At 46.5% G+C, this 21,314-nt stretch overlaps 1 protein-coding gene across 4 annotated transcripts in view; it reads left to right on the top strand.

Annotated features, from left to right (window-relative positions):
• TOMM40 (translocase of outer mitochondrial membrane 40) overlaps positions 1–21,314 on the top strand; it is a 561,556-nt gene that overhangs the window by 457,434 nt on the left and 82,808 nt on the right. For all 4 annotated transcript variants that reach the window (XM_030211383.1, XM_030211382.1, XM_030211381.1 and 1 more), the window contains exon 7: positions 4,815–4,937. In XM_030211383.1, coding sequence (XP_030067243.1) covers positions 4,815–4,937 — 123 coding nt within the window. The remainder of the gene's footprint in view (positions 1–4,814; positions 4,938–21,314) is intronic.

Genomic DNA, 21,314 nt, shown 5'->3' on the forward strand with positions numbered 1-21,314 from the left:
TATATATCAAAAGCAATGTAAGAATATTTTCACTTCAACTCGCCAAATCACACTTCTTGGAATAATTTTTGGGATGCTTTTAAGGCGTTTATAAGAGGGGAAATAATAACATTTACAGCCTCTAGAAATAAAGAATTAAATAATGAAATGATTGGAATTAGAAAATAAAATAAAATCTTTAGAACTAATACATCTAATATGGGTATATTGTTAGTATCACTTATAAGAGCTTAAGGCATCCAAACTCAAATATAATACAATATTAGGTAGTAAAGCTAGCAAAGATATTTTTAATAACAATGCATCATACTACTATGAAGGTAATAAAGCAGGACACCTCCTAGCTAATTATCTGAAAGCCCGCAAAGAAAAAAATTACATCTTTTTTTTTTTTTTTTTTTTTTTATTCTACGGTTGTGACATTTGCTTCAAGGGAAACTTTTAAATCCTGGCTAGCGGGAGCCCTAACTCCCTTTGAGGAATTGCTTAATATTGACCTAAGACATGGTAAAATGATATCCTATCTGTATACTTTAATGGAGAACTCGGGGCCTTGTATAACCAAGTTTGTAGAGATATGGGGTAGAGATTTAGGCCTTTTACTCTCTAATCAGGACTGGTCACATATCTTCCAGAATACTTTTCAACTCTCCATCTCTGTGAGCTTGGTGGAGAATTGGATAAAATCTCTTTATGGGTGATATATGTCCCCATCACGATTGGCTCGAATTTTCCCATCTCGGAGGAGTCAGTGATGGAGAGACTGTGGGCAGGAGGGCACCTACGTGCATATGTGGTGGGAATATGCTTTTGTTTACCACTTTTGGAAGGAGTGGGTGAGAGTGTTTTCTAATGAGGCGGGGCTAGTGGTTGGGAGGTGGAGCTTGTGCTGGGCAGATTTCTATGGCCTGTGCCCTGAAAATGGCAGATTCAAATCAAGGTCAGGTATACACAAAAAGTAGCACATATGAGTTTATCTTGTTGGGCAGCCTGGATGGACAGTGCAGATCTTTTTCTGCCATGATCTACTTTGTTACTATCCAGCTCATTTTCGAAAGTGATCGCCGGCGATCTTCTGACACAAATCGGGAGATCGCCGGCCAAATCGGTATTATCGAAAGCCGATTTTGGCCGGCCCCAACTGCTTTTTCGTCGCGGCGCCGGCCAACCTTCAAGGGGCGTGTTGGGGTAGTGAAGGCGGGATGGGGGCGGGATCGTTGGTACAAGATGGCCGGCTTCGCCTTATAATGGGGAAAAAAGTGGTCGGTTCGAATGAGCATTTAGCCGGCTGGACTTGGTCCATTTATTTTTAGGACCAAGTCTCAAAAAAGTGCCCCAATTGACCAGATGACCACCGGAGAGAAGCGGAGATCACCTCCCCTTACTCCCCCAGTGGTCAACAACCCCCTCCCACCCAAAAAAAAAACAAAACATTTTTTTGCCAGCCTGTATGCCAGCTTGAAATGTCACACCCAGCTCCTTGACAGCAGTATGCAGGTCCCTGGAGCAGTATTTAGTGGATGCAGTGCACTTCAGGCAGGTGGACCCAGGCCCATCCTCCCCCCTACCTGTTACAGTTGTGGTGATAAATATTGAGTCCTCCAAAACCCACTGTACCCACTTCTAGGTGCCCCCCTTCACCCCTTAGGGCTATGGTAATGGTGTAGAGTTGTGGCGAGTGGATTTTTTTGGGGGGGGGAATTGGGGGGCTCAGCACACAAGGTAAGGGAGCTATACTCCTGGCACCTGTTTTTGTTTTTGTTTTTTAGTATTTAGAAGTGCCCCCTAGGGTGCCTGGTTGGTGTCCTGGCATGTCAGGGGGACCAGTGCACTAGAAATACTGGCTCCTCCCACGACCAAATGGCTTGCATTTCGCCGGGTTTGAGATGGCCGGCCCTGGTTTCCATTATGGCTGGAAAACGAAGCCGGCCATCTCATGTAAACCCGGCGATCGATTTAGCCATCCCCAACCGGATTTTGAAAATATGGTTTGCGCCTCCCCTTTGCGGAGCTGGCCATCGATTTGGCCGGCGCCGTTCGATTATGCCCCTCTATGTTTTTGTGTTTTCCATAATGGCTAATCCTAGTCTTTTTCTTTTCCATTTGCCACACACATCAGTGCCACCAGAGATTGTTAAATTGCTATTGCCTTGTATTGTGGTGAGGGGGCTAAATGTTAGTGTACAAAGGTCCTTCCTATCTCTTCTCAAGTAAGAAATGCCCTTTGGGAAGCTTATTATTTGTGTTAGCTGACTGCTCAAAAACGCTGTAAGCTGATGAAATTTGACAAGTTGTGGCCACTGTTTCTGCTTTGGTTCTAGCACACATTTTCATGATCTATACATCCCTGTTGAACTGGATGTTCTATTGACTGATTATTGCTTTACAATGTGTTATAGTATGTTGAATTGTATGGATTCATTACTTTGAATGTTTTAGGGATTTCTTTCTTCATGTTATACTAACACTGTAGGGGAAGCTTAGCCGAGATTGGGTGGCAGAGCCGGTGGTGGGAGGCGGGGCTAGTGCTGGGCAGACTTGTACGCTCTGTGCCCTGAAAATGGCAGAAACAAATCAAGGTCAGTTTTACACAAAAAGTAGCACATGTGAGTTTATCTTGTTGTGCAGACTGGATGGACCGTGCAGGTCTTTTTCTGCCGTCATCTACTATGTTACTATGATGTAAGGAGAGAGGCAGCTTACTGTCACAAATAGTAGAAGCAGCTCTTGAAGGTTGCTTGGATTTGGGGAAACAGCTTTAGAAATGTAGTTAGTAATCTAACTGTATTCCAAGGTTTCTGACTTGTGATTGGAGGGGAAGTTCATACTTCCCAAAAGGGATTTTGATGTCAGGTATGTATCCACTTGTGTTAGGGACCCAGAGAAGCTCGGTTTTACTTGGGTTCAGGCAGAGTTTGTTGTGTTTAGCCCATTCTTGAATTGATGTTAGACAGGTAATCAGTTTATTCAAGGCTATAGGTAAGTCAGGTTCAATGGGTATGAGTAGTTGCACATCATCCGCATAGATGTGGAACTGAGTATCTATTGACCGAATCAGCTCAGCTAGTGGTTTGAGGTAGATATTGAACAGAATAGGTGACAGTATTGATCCTTGTGGTACCCCGCAGATCAGTGTCCATGGTGGGGATGAGTTGCTGCCAAACATTATGGATTGTTGCCTGTCTGATAGGTAGGATCTGAACCAGGCAAGTACTGTTCCATTGATACCTGTCACTGTCGTGCTAGCATGATATCATGATCCACGGTGTCAAAAGCTGCACAGAAATCAAGCAATACTAATCGAGGCGAATCCCTTGTCTTGGTTTCTGTGAAGATCATCTAGTAGGGATACAAGGACTGTTTCTGTACCATAACCAGGTCTGAATCCAGATTGACATGGATCTAGCCAGTTTCTCTTTTCTAACCTTGTGCTGCACCTCTCCTATGCTTATTTCTTCAAAAAAGTAGTTCTCTGAATGCATCACAGCTTTTACCAAAATCAGGCTATAGTCCGTCCTTCTGGTCCTCTTCCCCAAGGCCTACTCCGCCTGAAGGAAACCACCCTACGTATACTTGACTGCAAGAGAGCCCTCCTTTATTATTTGGGGGCAATCCAGGACATCTGGATGCATTGTTCGGATTCTAGAAGACAGCCCAGACTTGTCAGTAACGAAACAAACTTTGTAATCACTTTAAGGCCTGGTTGAATCATAGTTCACAATCTTCAAGTGAAATCCACCACTATGATCAGTCTCAGATTACTTCCCATCATAAACTTTTGTAAAACCCAACATAGACATCAGCCCATACCTTCACCAAACACTATAGCTTGAACTCTTGTTTCCTTCAGATGCAGTGTGTTTAGACAATCTGTAATAAAGAATGCTTAGTTCCTTCCACTTGCAATCTCGCAGGATCGTACGAGACTAAAGTTCCTCAGCTCTAGAATTATCTAGTTCTGTGGCGTCATCTGTGGGATGTCATCCTCAGAGTAAACAGAATTACTTACCTGTGGACAAGAAGGGAATATAGCCACACAAGCCTGCCCTCTTCCCCTCAGTATTGGGATTTAAATAGTGTTATGGACTGAGGTGAGAGCGTATCTGTTGGTACTGTGAAGAGCCCCGCCTCAAGAGGGCCCACAGGGTCTTGAACATTTCTTCGTTGCATACAATCTGAGCTGGTGATGTTGGATCATATCACCCTGTGGCATCACACCCCCCACCCTTACCCCGCTGTGCCTCCAAAGCAGGTAGGCAATTCTTCTGTATTCCAGATCATGAAAACACAAAAGGGCAGGAATATCAAAATGTGGAAAATTCCCATAATTTTTGTGACTGAGTAATCCATAAATGCATACCAAACAGAAACTCATCTCTTTACCCCTATACTTAGTCTTGTTAAACACATAAAATGACCTATAAATGAAACAAGTCTCTTATTGAAGGGATGCAGAGGGATTCAGTGGAAAATTTAGATAAAACATGACAAGCATTAGGCTTATAAGTAAATTTTATAAACAGCTAGTTTAGAAAATGGTAGGCTCAGTCTTCAAACAGCAATAAACCCTATATTCCAGGTTATGAAAGGTCACAAAAGGGCCATTTCCTTCCCTTTCTTTAGAGTCAACATTGTTAGGAGAAATGACCCCCCCCCCCCCCCCCCCCCCCCCCCCAAAAAAAAAAAAACACATTTATTTGGAGCATACTTTTTCCTGATAGTTCGGTGTTTTAGTTTTCTGTGGAGTGTCACTCTGTTTTGTTACTAGTGGAGCAGTACTCTGTTCATGTGTCCTTTCTATTCTGTGTTTCCAGGTATCTTGGTGACGCACTATCTGCAGAGTATCACACCCAGCTTGGCTCTTGGAGGGGAGCTGGTTTACCATCGTCGCCCAGGAGAAGAAGGATCTGTCATGTCATTAGCTGGCAGGTACACAGGTATGTAGCCTTTTGTGATTTCTCAAGTATGCAGTGCAGAATTTGCACAGAATTCTGCACAGAGAACAAAAGGTAGATCTGACAGATAGTGACTGTCCTGTATCACCTCTCTTCCTCCATCCCCAACTGCAGTTGTGCGTGGAAAAGAAGAGGTAGTGGTGGAGGTGAATGGTTGTCCCGAGTCTGATTGCTGATTTAAAGTGTACAGGAATCTCTTCAACCATGCACTTCAAATAAGCAGTCAGAAGCACAGTGGCAGTGGAGGAAAATGCAGCCGAGTATATAGACGTTTGCTGCTTATCATGCAACAGATTTTGTATCAGGACATTCTAATTATGACTATATCACGCCTATGTTTTTAATAATCTTCATTGGCTCCCTGTTTTGTGGCAGATTCAATTTAAGGTTATTTTAAACAATGAAACACCATTAGTCATAGCTTCCACATTAAAGAACATTAATAATCAGTGGAAAAGTATTTCTCAGAGGACAAGCAGGCTGCTTTTTCTTACATATGGGTGATGTCCACGGCAGCCCCAGGTCCGGAAAATCTTCCTAGCAACAAAAGTTGCTTAAAGCCTTCGGGTGCGCGGGGGCCATCTTCCCGCCCGTCGCACGAGAGTCCCGCTTCAGTCTTCTTTTTTCTGCAGTCAAGAGCAGCTGTTTACGGCAGTTCTGTGCCCCAGAAAAGAATCACCTTCGTTTTTCTTCTCCGTTTGTGCTCGGGAAGTTTTTCCCTTAGTTTCTTTAGTTTTGCCCTCAAGTTTCCTTTCGTCGTTGTGTGCGGCCATTTTGGCCGCCCGTACGGGTTTTCTCCCTTTTTTTGTGCCTTTCCTTTGGCACCATCGCAAATTTTTATTTCGCCGCCGCTGTTTTTCAGTCGATGACATCGAGGCTCACCAGTGGCTTCAAGAAGTGCACTCGGTGCAACCGGGCAATCTCAGGCACCGACCCTCACGCATGGTGTATCCAGTGCCTTGGGCCCGACTATCGCCCAGACGCATGTAAGTTGTGTCTCCGCCTTAAAAAACGGTCACAAGCGTCGAGAGAAGCTCAACGGGAACGCCTGTTTGGAGCTTTGCCCAGTACTTCGGCGTCGACAGCGGTACCGAGGTCGGCGGTGTCGATGTCGGCACCAGAGAGTGCATTGACCTTGGGAGCACAGGTAATGGCTGTCCAGAGACCATCACATGCTGGCAGCAGTGAACCATCGAGTGGGTCTCCACCTGCCTCGAGGGCTCCTGCTGTCACGGTTGTGCCCAGGTTCCTTGCTTACAGACACCTCGACCCCGGTGGTTAAACCTGGCGGGTGCTGGGAACTGATGACTTACCGTTTCCTATGTTCCAGAAGATATGCTGGTCCGGTCCGGATCTTCCAGCCTTCTAGAGTGTTTTGGGAGTTTTTTGGTGGACAAAAAAAAAAAGGCTATTTATATGGTACATAAGTACATAAGTAATGCCATACTGGGAAAAGACCAAGGGTCCATTGAGCCCAGCATCCTGTCCACGACAGCGGCCAATCCAGGCCAAGGGCACCTGGCAAGCTTCCCAAACGTACAAACATTCTATACATGTTATTCCTGGAATTTTGGATTTTTCCAAGTCCGTTTAGTAGCGGTTTATGGACTTGTTCTTTAGGAAACCGTCCAACCCCTTTTTAAACTCTGCTAAGCTAACCGCCTTCACCACTTTCTCCGGCAACGAATTCCAGAGTTTAATTACGTGTTGGGTGAAGACAAATTTTCTCTGATTTGTTTTAAATTTACTACACTGTAGTTTAATCGCATGCCCCCTAGTCCTAGTATTTTTGGAAAGCGTGAACAGACGCTTCACATCCACCTGTTCCACTCCACTCATTATTTTATATACCTCTATCATGTCTCCCCTCAGCCGTCTCTTCTCCAAGCTGAATAGCCCTAGCCTCCTTAGTCTTTCTTCATAGGGAAGTCGTCCCATCCCCGCTATCATTTTAGTCGCCCTTCGCTGCACCTTTTCCAATTCTACTATATCTTTCTTGAGATGCGGCGACCAGAATTGAACACAATACTCAAGGTGCGGTCGCACCATGGGGCGATACAACGGCATTATAACATCCTCACACCTGTTTTCCATACCTTTCCTAATAATACCCAACATTCTATTCGCTTGCCTAGCCGCAGCAGCACACTGAGCAGAAGGTTTCAGTGTGTTATCGACGACGACACCCAGATCCCTTTCTTGGTCCGTAACTCCTAACGTGGAACCTTGCATGACGTAGCTATAATTCGGGTTCTTTTTTCCCACATGCATCACCTTGCACGTGCTCACATTAAACGTCATCTGCCATTTAGCCGCCCAGTCTCCCAGTCTCGTAAGGTCCTCTTGTAATTTTTCACAATCCTGTCGCGAGTTAACGACTTTGAATAACTTTGTGTCATCAGCAAATTTAATTACCTCGCTAGTTACTCCCATCTCTAAATCATTTATAAATATATTAAAAAGCAGCGGTCCTAGCACAGACCCCTGAGGAACCCCACTAACTACCCTTCTCCATTGTGAATACTGCCCATTTAACCCCACTCTCTGTTTCCTATCCTTCAACCAGTTTTTAATCCACAATAGCACATTTCCTCCTATCCCATGACCCTCCAATTTCCTCTGTAGCCTTTCATGAGGTACCTTGTCAAACGCCTTTTGAAAATCCAGATACACAGTATCAACCGGCTCCCCTTTGTCCACATGTTTGTTTACTCCTTCAAAGAATTGAAGTAAATTGGTCAGGCAAGATTTCCCCACACAAAAGCCGTGCTGACTCGGTCTCAGTAATCCATGTCCTCGGATGTGCTCTGTAATTTTGTTTTTAATAATAGCCTCTACCATTTTCCCCGGCACCGACGTCAGACTCACCGGTCTATAATTTTCCGGATCTCCCCTGGAGCCTTTTTTAAAAATCGGCGTTACATTGGCCACCCTCCAATCTTCCGGTACCACGCTCGATTTTAAGGATAAGTTGCATATCACTAGCAGTAGCTCTGCAAGCTCATTTTTCAGTTCTATCAGTACTCTAGGATGAATACCATCTGGTCCAGGAGATTTGCTACTCTTCAGTTTGCCGAACTGCCCCATTACGTCCTCCAGGTTTACCGTGTAGTCAGTAAGTTTCTCCGACTCCGTCCGCTTGAAATACCATTTCCGACACCAGTATCCCACCCAAATCTTCCTCGGTGAAGACCGAAGCAAAGAATTCATTCAGTCTCTCCGCTACGTCTTTGTCTTCCTTGATCGCCCCTTTTACCCTCGGTATTCCGGTGGCCCAACCGATTCTTTTGCCGGCTTCCTGCTTTTAATGTACCGAAAAAAATTTTTACTATGTTTTTTTGCCTCTAATGCTATCTTTTTTTCGTAATCCCTCTTGGCCTTCTTTATCTGTGCCTTGCATTTGATTTGACACTCCTTATGCTGCTTCTTGTTATTTTCAGGCGGTTCCTTCTTCCATTTTCTGAAGGTGTTTCTTTTAGCCCTAATAACTTCCTTCACCTCATTTTTCAACCAGGCCGGCTGTCTTTTGGAGTTCCATCTTTCTTTTCTAATTCGCGGAATATGTATGGCATGGGCCTCCAGGATGGTATTTTTGAACAGCGTCCACGCCTGTTGTACAGTTTTTACTCTCTCAGTTGCCCCCCTAAGTGTTTTTTTTACCGTTCTTCTCATTTTATCATAGTCTCCTTTTTTAAAGTTAAACACTAACGTATTTGACTTTCTGTGTACAGTTACTTCAAGGTCGATATCAAAACTGATCATATTATGGTCACTGTTATCAAGCGGCCCAAGTACCATAACGTCCCTCACCATATCATGCGCTCCACTAAGGACCAAGTCTAGAATTTTTCCTTCTCTCGTCGGCTCCTGCACCAGTTGCTCCATAAAGCTGTCCTTGATTTCATCAAGGAATTGTATCTCTGTAGCGTGTCCCGATGTTACATTTACCCAGTCTATATTTGGATAATTGAAGTCACCCATTATTATCACATTGCCCATTTTGTTCGCATCTCTGATTTCTTTTATCATTTCTGTGCCTACCTGCTCATCCTGGCAAGGTGGACGGTAGTACACTCCTATCACTGTTTTTTTCCCTTTTATACATGGAATTTCAACCCACAATGATTCAAAGGTGTGATTTGTGTCCTGCTGAATTTGTAATCTATCTGAGTCAAGGCTCTCGTTAATATACAATGCTACCCCTCCACCAGTCCGGTCCACCCTATCACTACGATATACTTTGTACCCCGGTATGACAGTGTCCCACTGGTTATCCTCCTTCCACCAGGTCTCAGTAATGCCTATTATATCCAATATTTCGTTTAGTGCAATATATTCCAACTCTCCCATCTTATTTCTTAGGGAATGGAGATGAACATATTCTACTAGAGAGGCCCTTGGCCGGAAATACAGGGCTGAGATTGTACGTCCAAACCAACCTTTTAGGCCCACATATTCCAAACCCCCCAAAAGATAATCCCAATTTACTTTATCAAACGCTTTTTCAGCGTCTAGACTAACCAACAGTAAAGGCAACTCCAAAATGCTATATGGCCATACAGACTTTATGCACATTGATAGATGAATGTCTACCTCTAACAAACCCCACCTGTCCCTCCCCCACCAGGGTGGCCATGTAAGGGGCTAACCGCTCTGCTAATACCCTAGCCAGTATCTTTAAGTCTACATTAATAAGTGAGATTGGCCGATATGATTCCGGGTGTTCTGGCTGCCTACCCGGTTTTGGTATGAGTGTAATCCACGCTTCATTAGTGTTCCGTGGAAACATGCCCTCTGTCACTGAGGCTTCAAAAAAGGAGCTCAAGGCACCACAAATCTGGGGCAGCATGTATTTTATAGTATTCTGTTGTATATCCATCTGGTCCTGGAGCGGTACCTCTTTTTAGTGCCTTGACCACCCTCTGGATTTCTTTGGCTCTCAAGAGGGCATTCAACTGACTCACCACCTCTGCTGATAATCGCGGTATGCCCAAGTCCTCTAGGTAATCCACTATTGAAGGTCCACTCTGGGCTTCTGGCTTTTCATATAGAGACGCATAAAAATCATTCAAAATCTGCACGATTCCCGCTGACTGAACTTCTCTCGTACAGTCCGGCTTCATTAGAGAAGAAACAAATCTGTTACCACCCCAATTCTTCGTAACTCTAGCCAGTAGCTTCCCTGACTTATTACCAAATCTATGAAAGATGAAAGAGTGGTGAAAAAGCTGTTTCTTAGTACGTTCATGTATTAGAGTTTAAAGCGGCAAGTGTCGACACCATCTCCTCTCTAAACGCCAGGGAGGGAGTCTGCAGGTATTTTCGTTTTGTTATCTTAAATTTATGTTCCAGATGAACTATGACCAGGCGCCAAGGATCTACCAGGTTCAGCACCTTACACAGATATTGTAGGCCCCTGCCCCTACCCATCGCCATCCCCGCCAAGGGAGCCGACCTATCTTGTTGGCCATCCATCACCTGATTGAAATCTCCCATTAGGAGCCAGGGGGCGGAAGAATGTTGGATGCCCAAACGCACTATGTGTTGAAAGAAGGAGTGATCATATACATTCAGCCCATATATATTAAGCAAAAAAAAATGTCTTGACCCATGATATTCAAGTGTAACAATATATACCGCCCATGGCTATCTTGCGCCATTACGCATGCCTTTCCCCCCCCCCCTCCCTCCCCCTTGTGCTGAAGAGAAAAAATATTCCCCCACCCATCGCTGTCTAAGTTTTAGGTGTTCTGTATCAGACAATTTTGTCTCTTGTAGACATGCAGTAGAAACCCTGTGACATTGCAAGGCTTTTAGAATTTTTGCTCGTTTTACAGGCGACCCAATACCAGATATGTTCTAGGAAATTAATCTAGGTGTTTGCATTTAACCCGGATCCCAAGACTCCACCTCGTAACCTGTCAAGATCATTGAAACTATTAAGGCCCCCGGGTGCCCAGCCCCCACCCAGGAGTCACAATCTCTCAACGTTCCACCGCAGCACGCAGCAACCCAAACAATCAAGTGTATTCTTTCCTTTGACAAACCCACCCCTCATTCTCCAAACTCGGTACATTCCCCACCAACCTCCCTCCCTTCCCACAACCCCACCACAGCCCCCCTTCCTCTACCCCCCTTAAACCCCCCCAACCCTCGACAGGGCTGCCCCCATCCAGGCAAAGTCACAAAGTGCTGGGGTCCCCACCTGACCCTCCGACCCCCACCTCATTCTTCAGCATCCCTTACTATACCGTACATAACCTCCATAACTCAAAGTCTACAAACCAAAGTGGCCCCCGTATTCAGCAAATTTGCGGAATCCTCCATTTCTGTTAGACAGAAACAGTGTCACCACATCAGGTAGGGCCCTCGGATCCTTTCGTTTCTCGATTCAAAAACTGTAAAGCCAGTTGATCCGATGTGAAGGAGGTCCATTTCCCTTCTTGTTGTATTTTCAGAGTAGCCAGATACAGCAACATAAAGCGTATTTTCCTGTCCACCAGTGTTGTGCAAATCGGATGGAATTTCCGCCTCTTCTCTTGGACATTGGTCGAGTAATCCTGAAATATTCGAACCTGGTCGCCTGCATAAGCTAGATACTCTCTTTTCAGGCGATAGCCTCGTAGGATCTCTTCTTTATATATGTAATTGTGGATTTTGATGATGACAACCCTGGGGCACTGGCTGTTCTGTTTCTGCCTCCCAATCCTGTGGGCCCTTTCTATACAGAAAGGGCCTCTACTGTCAGCGCAAATTCTTTCACAAGCCATTCTTCTAGTATGAAACTCAAGTTCTTATCCGGTATGGTTTCAGGCAGCCCCACCAACCTGAGATTGCTGCGCCTGGCCCTGTTTTCTAGTTTGTCCAACTTCTCTGCTTGCTGAGCCAGCTTATCTTTTAGGCCGGTTATTTCGGGTTCCCAACGCTGCCATGTGTCCTCCAAGTCATACACCCTCTTTTCCGCCTCCGCGGTACGGCTCACCAGTTCCGCCAATTAGCCCATCTAATTTACTGAGCTGCCCATCCAGCGAGGCAAATCGAGGGTCGAGCGCTGTTCCAACGGCAGCCGCCAGCTGTGTCAGCTGGCGGGTCGAAAACTCTACCTCAGTTCGCGGCGTTCCGGGCGCCATCTTGGAATTGCCGCCGGGCACAGCCGTTTTTTCTTTTTCATTTTTGGTGCCTTTCCTCGTTGTTCCAGACGGCATGGATTGAAGGTATTGGTCCATGCACTCTTTTTCATTCAGGAGGAATTCAGGTAACTCTATTTCGGAGGGTTTAGAGGTTTTTGGCAGGCGAGGATCAGGCGGGGACCTCGGAGCAGCGCTGAAGCTTGGCTACTGCTCCCACCGCATCACGTGACCCTAGAAGAACTGGAGCATTAAAGGTGTATCTGTTCAATAAGGCTTTTTCTTCTAACAGTAGAATAGAATCACCTGGAATAAATGGAGTTATCTGTATGGAATTTAAATGAGACCTGGGAGTGAGGCTAAACACTCTGATTGTATTGAATCGTTTTTAACCTTTTAGTTTTGTTTTAAGTCTTATTTCATTGTTTTTTGTGTATTATCCTATATAATAATTCTCACCTCCAACAGGATGTGCTTGGGACCGTGCCTGCCGGAAGTGGTCTGCTAGGCAGGCACGCACTGACCTCAGTGACATCAGTGACAGACAATTTGGCAAAGCAAAACAATCTGAGTGCTGGCCATTAGGACACAGGGTTGAAAGGAGAGTTTTAAAAGACTGAAGGAACCGAAAGTGTTAAATGGGGGGAGGGGGGAGTTCTGAACGACTGAAAGACATGCAAATTTGGGAAAGGAAAACAATCTCAATGCTGGCCATTAGCACACAGGGTACATAGGACAGTTTTAAAAGACTGAAGGAACCAAAAGTGTTCGGGGGGGTGGGAGTTCTGAATGAATGAAAGAAATGAAAATTTACGAGAGGAACACAATCTGAATGCCGGGCATTTGTACACAGGGTAGATAGGACACTTTTTTAAAAAAATGAAGGACGTGAAAGTGTTACATCTTGGGGGAGGGGTGAGGAGCAAAGCGGTGGGGTATCCGGATACTGGGCGTTAGGGCCACGGGGTACATAGACTTTTGAAAGCCTTAAGGAACCCAAAGTGTGGGAAGGAGGAGGAAAAGGAGGGGAGGGAACGGGGTGAGGGGCATTAGGAACAGGGGAGGGGGGGCCCTGTCACACACTCTCATTCTCACACACACACTGTCACACAGTCTCACTCTGTCACACACCCGCACATTCACTCTGGCTCTCTCTCTCAAACATACACACTCCCAGGAAAACCTTGCTAGCGCCCGTTTCATTCGTTCCAGAAACAGGCCTTTTTTACTAGTGATTTATAATCCATCAGGAATTTTTAATTGTGTGGAATAGAATGTTTTTTTTTTTTTTTTTCAAATAGTGTAACCAAGGGGTGGTGTGGAATAGAAAGTTTTTTTTTTAATAGTGTGATCAAGGGGACTGGACCAACTGGGGGATCCATGCTATGGGAAAGTTTGTACTGTGGTTGGTGGGGAAACAGAAGAAGTTTAGGGATATGTGCTTCGAGTTGGGGGGGGGGGGGGGGAAGAATGAGTACATAAGTATTGCCATTCTGGGACAGACTGAAGGTCCCTCAAGCCCAGCATCCTGTTTCCAACAGTGGCCAATCCAGGTCACAAGTACCTGGCAAGATCCCAAAACAGTACAAAGAGTAAACAAGTGATTCACGTTTACCCGTTCCACGCCACTCATTTTGTTGACCTCTATCATATTTCCCTTTGCAGTCTTTTCTCCAAGGTGCTGTGGAGGACTTGCAGCCGTACTGCATATCCCCACAGCCTTCTCTGGGGTGACTCCCAGGGCCACCCCAATCCTCCCAGGGCCCTCGCTCCAGGTGAGGCACGTGGAGCTTTTCTATATACATTTTACATTTTTTCCCAGTTACTACTTATGGCTCCAGTACACTTTCTCTTCTTGGTACTGTCCCTTCCTAATTTGTTTCCCCATCTAAAAAACTGTACACTGCAGGAACACATTGCCCACCCTCTGCTTTCATTATCTCACCATCTCTGTTGTCCTCTCCCTTCTTATCAGCTTTCAACCTTCAATATTTCCTTCCTTCCATTCAACCATCTCCATTCTATCTGAATATATCTCGCCTTAGTCGCTGTCGTCATGCCTCTCATACTCTTCTCCATACTCTCTTGCTCCTTCTCCTGCTCTCCACTGGGGACATCAGTCCCAATCCTGGTCCTCCACATCTGCTCTCATCCTATTTGTGCAGGTCACACCGTGATGTCTCCAATCTAATTTCTGTTCCTCTCCTCCCCCTTCTTCCCTGCCTTTTTTGTGTGCTCTGTGGAATGCCCGCTCAGTCTGTAACAAACTTTCCATGTCCTCTTTATCTCACGTACTCTCCATCAGTTTGCCCTAACTGAAACTTGGCTTTGCCCTGTAGACTCTGCTTCAGTTGCCCTGTGCCATGGAAGTTATCTTTTCTCCCATACTCCTCGCCCGTTTGGCCATGGAGGTGGTGTCAGGCTACTACTTTCACCCTCCTGTAGATTCTTCTTCCACCTCAGTCTCACTGCTTTTCTTCTTTCAAAGTCCACTCCATCCGTCTATTCACTCCTTTGCCTCTCCAAATAGCAGTCATTTATCGACCTCCTGATAAGTCCCTTCCTTCCTTTCTTTGACGCCTGGCTTTCCTTCTTTCTTGAACCTTCATCTTCTTCCTCAATCTTGGGGATTTTAACATTCATGCTAATGATCCCTCTGACTCTTATGCTTCTCAGTTTCTCGCTTTAACATCCTCTTTCAATCTTCAACTGTGCTCCACTGCCCCCACTCACCAGAATGGCCACTGTTCTGATCTTATCTTCTTCTCAAACTGCTCACTCTCCAGTTTTTGTACCTCAGCTCTTCCCCTCTCTGACCATCATCTGATAACTTTCACACTTAAACACCCTCCTCCCCAGTCTTGTCCAATCTCAACCAACACATTTAGGAATCTCCAGGCTATTGACCCTTCTACTGTGTCCTCCAGTGTTTCAAATCTCTTCTCAACCACTATGTTATCCAAGTCTGTCAATGAGGCTCTCTCTACCTATAATATTATTCTCTCCTCTGCTCTGGATTCTCTCGCTCCTCCCATTTCCCGGTCTGTAAGGCGTACCAAACCCCAGCCTTGGCTGACCTCCTAGAATCCGCTACCTATGTTCCTGTGCCCGCTCTGCCGAACGCCTTTGGCTGAAATCCCATGCTGACTTCATACATTTCAAATTCTTGCTGACCTCCTTCCAGTCTGCTCTTTTATTTGCCAAACAGGACTACTACATCCAGTTGACAAATTCTCTTGGCTCAAACCCTCAACGTCTCTTTTCCACACTGAATTCTCTCCTCAAAGCGCCTTCACCTCCAACTCCCCCTTCACTTTCTCCCCAGACTCTGGCTGAGTTCTTTCATGATAAGGTTCACAAGATTAAACTTGAATTCTCAACCAGGTCACCTCCACCTCTCCTTCCCTTAGTCCATTCTCTCAACCCTCCAACCTCTGCCTCCTTTTCTTCCTTTTCTGAAATCACTGAAGAGGAAACTGCACATCTTCTTTCCTCCTCGAAACTAACTACCTGTTCCTCTGATCCCACCCATCTACTTAGCACTATCTCTCCTACTGCTACTTAGCACTATCTCTCCTACTGTCATATCCTCAACCTTTCACTTTCCTCTGCAACTGTTCCTGATGCCTTCAAACATGTCGTAGTCATACCACTCCTTAAAAAAAACCTTCATTGGGGAAGGAAGTGATGTCATCTCACAGAATGGCAGCCTAGCTCTCGAGCTCCCGCTCCCCGGACTTCCAAAAAGCAATTATCAGCGGTCCCCGGTTCCGTAGTGGGCTGAAAAACGGGAGACCCGATCACTAAAGCGCCAGTAAAAATGAGTAAATCCGCTACAGAGCGAAATAAAGAATCGGAGCAGCTACCGGGAGGAGGGCCCAGCAGGATGTCTAAGCGCCATGAATCGGCAGCTCGAGCGTCTCCATCCGACTCGGATTCGGCATTATCTTTGGCCAAATCTTGGCAGCCTCCCACTAAAAAGGGTATTTCCGCCGAGCTCCACCAGCTTCTCTCCAAAATACAAGACAATATTAAGGGATCAAAGAACGAGATCCTCAACCGCTTGGAAGGCTAAGCATAGATTTGCATGAGTTGGAGGGCAGGGTAGAGGATGTTGAGATGAGAATGGACGAGCATGCTGAAACCCTGAGCGCCCATGAGATAAATTTCCAAGATTTGGCAAAGAAAAACGCTGAACTGGAATATTAAATCGACGATTTAGAAAATAGAAGCAGGAGGAACAATCTAAGATTCAGAGGAGTGCCTGAAGGCGGGGAGACCGAGGATGTCCCACAGATCATGAGAACCATGTGTGCGGCGCTACTGGGCCCGGAGGAAGGAGAGGTGGAGATTATTCTGGACAGGGCACATAGAGCGCTTGGCAAGAGGCAGGACAACAGAGCGTGGGACATCATCACAAGATTTCACAAATATGAGGTGAAAGAGAAGATCCTTAATCTAGCGCGGAAGGCGCAGGACTTTGAGTATGGTGGAGCTAAAATATCAGTTTACCAGGATCTCTCGCAATTCACACTACAACAAAGACGTCTGATGAAGCCGGCTCTGGACATATTAGCCAAAGAGCGCATCCCTTACAGATGGGGTTTCCCTTTTTCGCTGTTGTATACGCTGCAAGGAACTAAGCACAGAGTTCAGTCGTTGAAAGAAGCATGGGGGACCAAACCCATGAAGTGGGACTGGCCTCAACAAGTGCGCCGCAAGGGGCTCTGGCGCCAGCTACAAAGGCAAAGCTACAAAAATGGAAGCGGGTCCCTGAGTCCGCCAACCGGCGCAACCCGAAAAAAATGTGTAGGGGCAGAGGACACCTGAATTATCCCAAGGAAGGTTTAAAGAACCTGTTAGTCCACATGACAAGCCTGAATTGAGGTTTTGTGAGCTTTTGAACAGTGTGGAGGGGACTGAAGTTCTACTTGGGGAGACTTGAACTGTTTTGTCGCGTAGGGTAACGCCCTGTGTGGAGCCAGGGTTTTGGGGTACAATTGGGTACAAGTACTGGGACTGTAAGAGAGTTCTGGGGAGAGTGTGCTGGGGGGGAGGGAATAGAGGGCGGAGGGAGGGAGGGGAATGTATGAATGGTGTAAGTTTGATTGTAGTATGCTGTGGTGGGCTATGGTACGGGACTGGGGAGTTACGGGATGGAAGAAGGGGGCGGGGTTGGGGGAGATGGGGGGGGTAGTGGGTTGGGTTGTCAGGAGTTGATGGGTTGCTTTCTCCATTCCCATTTAGGGGATATGTGTCCTCTGATTGGTGTTTCTGTGGGGGGGAGGGGTAGTGGGGGGAGGGGAGGGCAGGTTAAGTCCGATCTATCGCATGGAAAACGTGGTCTGTCACCACGATGTGGGCTGGATCCCCTTGCAGGACTGGTGGGGGACCTTGTCACCAAATATACATGAGTGCTGGCTTAAAGATTATGTCCTATAATGTTAGGGGCCTGAACATGCCTCAAACAGCAAAACATTTTTAAGGAGCTGCTGCACCTAAAGCTACAAATAGTTTTGTTACAGGAGACGCACCGTAAGCATGAGAAACTACTCTCTCACCCCAACTACCCGCACATTCTTTTTGCCTCTTCCACCGAAGGTTCAAAGAGGTGGGTGGCGGTGATGCTACATGCATCGGTGGCGGCGCAGATACTGCGGATTAAAAGAGATCCAGGGAGACAGTTCTTATTTGTGCACATAGTGCTAGACCAAGTAGACCTAACACTGGCTTCTGTGTACACCCCGAACGAGCACCAAGGGGCCTTTTTTACTAAAGTGAAGCATACACTTGCCACTTTTGTACAGGGCTCCCTGATTTTGGGTGGTGACTTCAACGCAGTAATGGACCCAGCATGAGATATGTCTGGAGCTAGTCGCACCGGGGAAAACAGGGAATCAACAGCATTGGGAGCATTGGCATACTCCTTGGGGGTGTTGGACGTGTGGAAGGTGAGCCATGGGGGAGAGCGGGACTATACATGTTATTCCTTTCGTCCACGATTCCTACTCCCGTATTGATTGCATTTTTCTGGATATTGGGTGGTAGAAAGGGGCCCGACAGCAGGGATAGGTAGTATGACCTTATCTGATCACGCCCTAGTCTGGGTAACTCTGTCATCCATCAGGGCTGAGATTAAGGAGAAAAAGTGGACGCTCAATACGAGTCTGCTCCAAGAGGAAGAGGTGGTGGAGGGTTGCAGGAGAGTTTTGACAGAATATTTGGAGCTTAACATGGAATCGGGGCCCCCCTCAATATGGTATGGGATGCTATGAAGGCAGTTATGAGAGGTCACTTTCTACAATTAGCTAGCAAGAGAGTGAAAATTTACAGAGCTCAAGTGGCGAGTTGTTTAGGGAATATTCAGTGCTTAGAGGCGCAACATAATGTGGGGAGGTCATCAGCAGTACTTGAAGAGCTGAGGGGCGAGAGACTTAAGCTGGACTCCATTTACTCAGAGCAGCTAAGCTTGTTACAATCGAGAATTAAAAGTAGCGCCTATGAGTTTACCAATAAAGCAGGACGTGGGCTTGCTATGAAACTACGCAGGCAAAAAATAGATCATACGATACCCCGGGTGAGGGACAGCACGGGTGGTATATTCACCACATCTGAGAACATACGTAGGACGTTTGGGGAATATTATCAAGCCTTGTATGCACAGGAAGAAAATCCTTCCCCAGAGTCCATTGCCGAGTATTTGGCAGAGAGTGACCTCTCCTCCCTGACATTCCAGCAACGGGCAGACCTGGATAAGCCGGTCACTCCGTTGGAGATACAAAAGGCCATCCAGCATCTGCCTTCGAGCAAATCCCCGGGGTTGGATGGCTTTCCTAACGAATTTTACTAGAAATTTGCTTTGGAGCTGGCACCCCTGTTGGCAGATCTGTTTAATCAGGTTGGGAGAGGTGAGGTATTGCCCCCTACCATGCTAGAAGCATGGATCGCTATCATACCCAAGCCATACAAGGACCACGCGGAGTGTGGCTCTTATCGCCCAATCTCAGTTTTAAATGCCGATGTAAAAATATTAGCTAAAGTGTTGTCTAATCGACTGGCGCCATTGCTTCCGGCGATTATTCATCCTGATCAAGTGGGCTTTGTGCCATATAGAAAGGCTATGGACAACACTCGGAGGGTAGTCGATCTAATACATCTGGCTGGGAGGGTGAAGAGGCCAATGTGTTTTCTCAGCCTAGATGCTGAAAAGGCCTTTGATAGGGTCCAGTGGCCATATATGTATAAAGTGTTGGAGGCATTTGGGATAGGTCCTCAGTTTCGTAGCTGGATCCAATCTTTTTATGAGTCACCCAAAGCATGTGTGAGAGTCAATGGGGCAAACTCAGCTATGTTTAATTTGTATAGAGGAACTCGCCAGGGCTGCCCACTATCCCCTCTGCTATTCGCCATGGCTGTGGAGCCTTTTGCTTCCACAATACGGGCGGACCTGAACATCACCGGAGTTACTATAGCGGGGAGAGAACACAAAATGGCACTCTTTGCAGACGATGTGCTCTTGTTCGTTGCGAGTCCCCAGGTTACGTTCCCTAGTTTGTTGGAGGCAATTAGCAAGTACTCGGCAGTGTCTGGCTTTAAGGTGAATATGACAAAATCCGAGGCCGTGAATATATCTCTCCCCGATGAGCTGGTACAGTTACTAAAATCCTCCTTTGCCTTCAGATGGGCACCTCAGCAGATTAGGTACCTGGGTGTAAATTTGACAGCAAATGTAGGAGCCCTCTTTACAGCAAATTATAAGGGGCTAGCACAGGCTATCTCGGCAGACCTGGATGGGTGGGGTGACCTGGGGCTTTCATGGTTTAGCAGAATAGCTGTTGTTAAAATGAATGTTTTGCCTCGGTTGCTCTACTTATTTCAGGTCCTCCTGCTTAAGATGCCTAAAAAATACCTCTCGGCCTTGCAGGACTGTATTGTTCGATTTATTTGGGCGGGGAAATGGCCACGCCTGTCGCGTTCATATCTATACCAGGCTAAGAGGAGGGGAGGTCTAGGGGTCCCCAACTTGAGTTGGTATTACAGAGCAGCCCTAGCCCGTGCAGCAATCGAATGGTTTCAGGAATACCTTGACAGACAGTGGGTGCATTTGGAGCAATACTCTATGGGTCAGAGACCCCTGGGAGCAGTGATGTGGCTCCCCAGCCAGTCCTTGTCCCTTGGGGAAGAGTTATGCCCTTCTATCCATGTCACTCTGCACTACTGGGATAGTCTGTTTCTCAATAGAAAGTGTGTGTTGTCGCGCTTATCTCCTGTAGCTTTCAATCCACTATTTTACCCTGGGACAGAGAAGGGGGTATTTACGCAGTGGCGCGAGGAAGGTTTAAAAATGTGGGGTCAAGTGTTTGAAGGAGATGCTCTATTACCTTTCAATGCTGTGGTGGGGACTTTTCCAAATTTGCAAGGGGTTGATTTTGCTTATCTCCAATTGTCACACTTCTTTAAAACACGAGCTGTTCGAGAGGTGGTAACCAGGGAAAAAACCACTTTGGAGGAAATTTGTGAGGGGTCCGCCACGACTAGCGGTTTAATATCGCGTTTATACAGTATCATTAACCTACGGGAGCCTAGTTACACTCTCCATAGGAGGAGTTGGCAGAGGGAACTGGGTATAACCATGGAAGAGGCGGAGTGGGAGAGGATGGAGAAAGCTACGGCGAGGGTGTCCTCACATGTACCTTTTAGGGAGAATGCGGTGAAGGTGATGTTCTGTTGGTACTTGATGCCTGAGCGCCTTCAGCGCATATACTCCGCATCGTCGGGCTTGTGCCGGAGGGGCTGCGGGGTTAAGGGCACGATGGGACATGTATGGTGGACCTGCAGGAAAATACAGGCCTATTGGAAATCGGTACATAGCAGGTTACAGAAGTGGCTGGGATGTGAGGTCCTGTGGAGCCCATCCCTTTTTCTATTCTCTGCCAGGGCTGCTGGTCTTTTACAGGCCCAGCAGACCTTGCTGAGACATGCTACAAGTGCAGCCAGAGTGGTGGCAACCTATTGGAAGAAGGCCTTGACACCTCCATTAGCGAGATGGCTTAGTAAACCGAGGCATGTTTGTGAAATGGAAAGGCTCTTAGCGGAAAGGCGTAATCAACAGCAAAGGTGGCACTCAATATGGGTCCCTTTTACCAGTAACGTACTGAGTCAGTGAGGCATAGGGGAGACCAAGCGTTATTACGGGAGGTGGGGACTTAATCGGGGTAGTGGGGGGGGGTTG

This window comes from Microcaecilia unicolor, chromosome 8, assembly GCF_901765095.1.
Source record: "Microcaecilia unicolor chromosome 8, aMicUni1.1, whole genome shotgun sequence".
Lineage (NCBI taxonomy): Eukaryota > Metazoa > Chordata > Amphibia > Gymnophiona > Siphonopidae > Microcaecilia > Microcaecilia unicolor.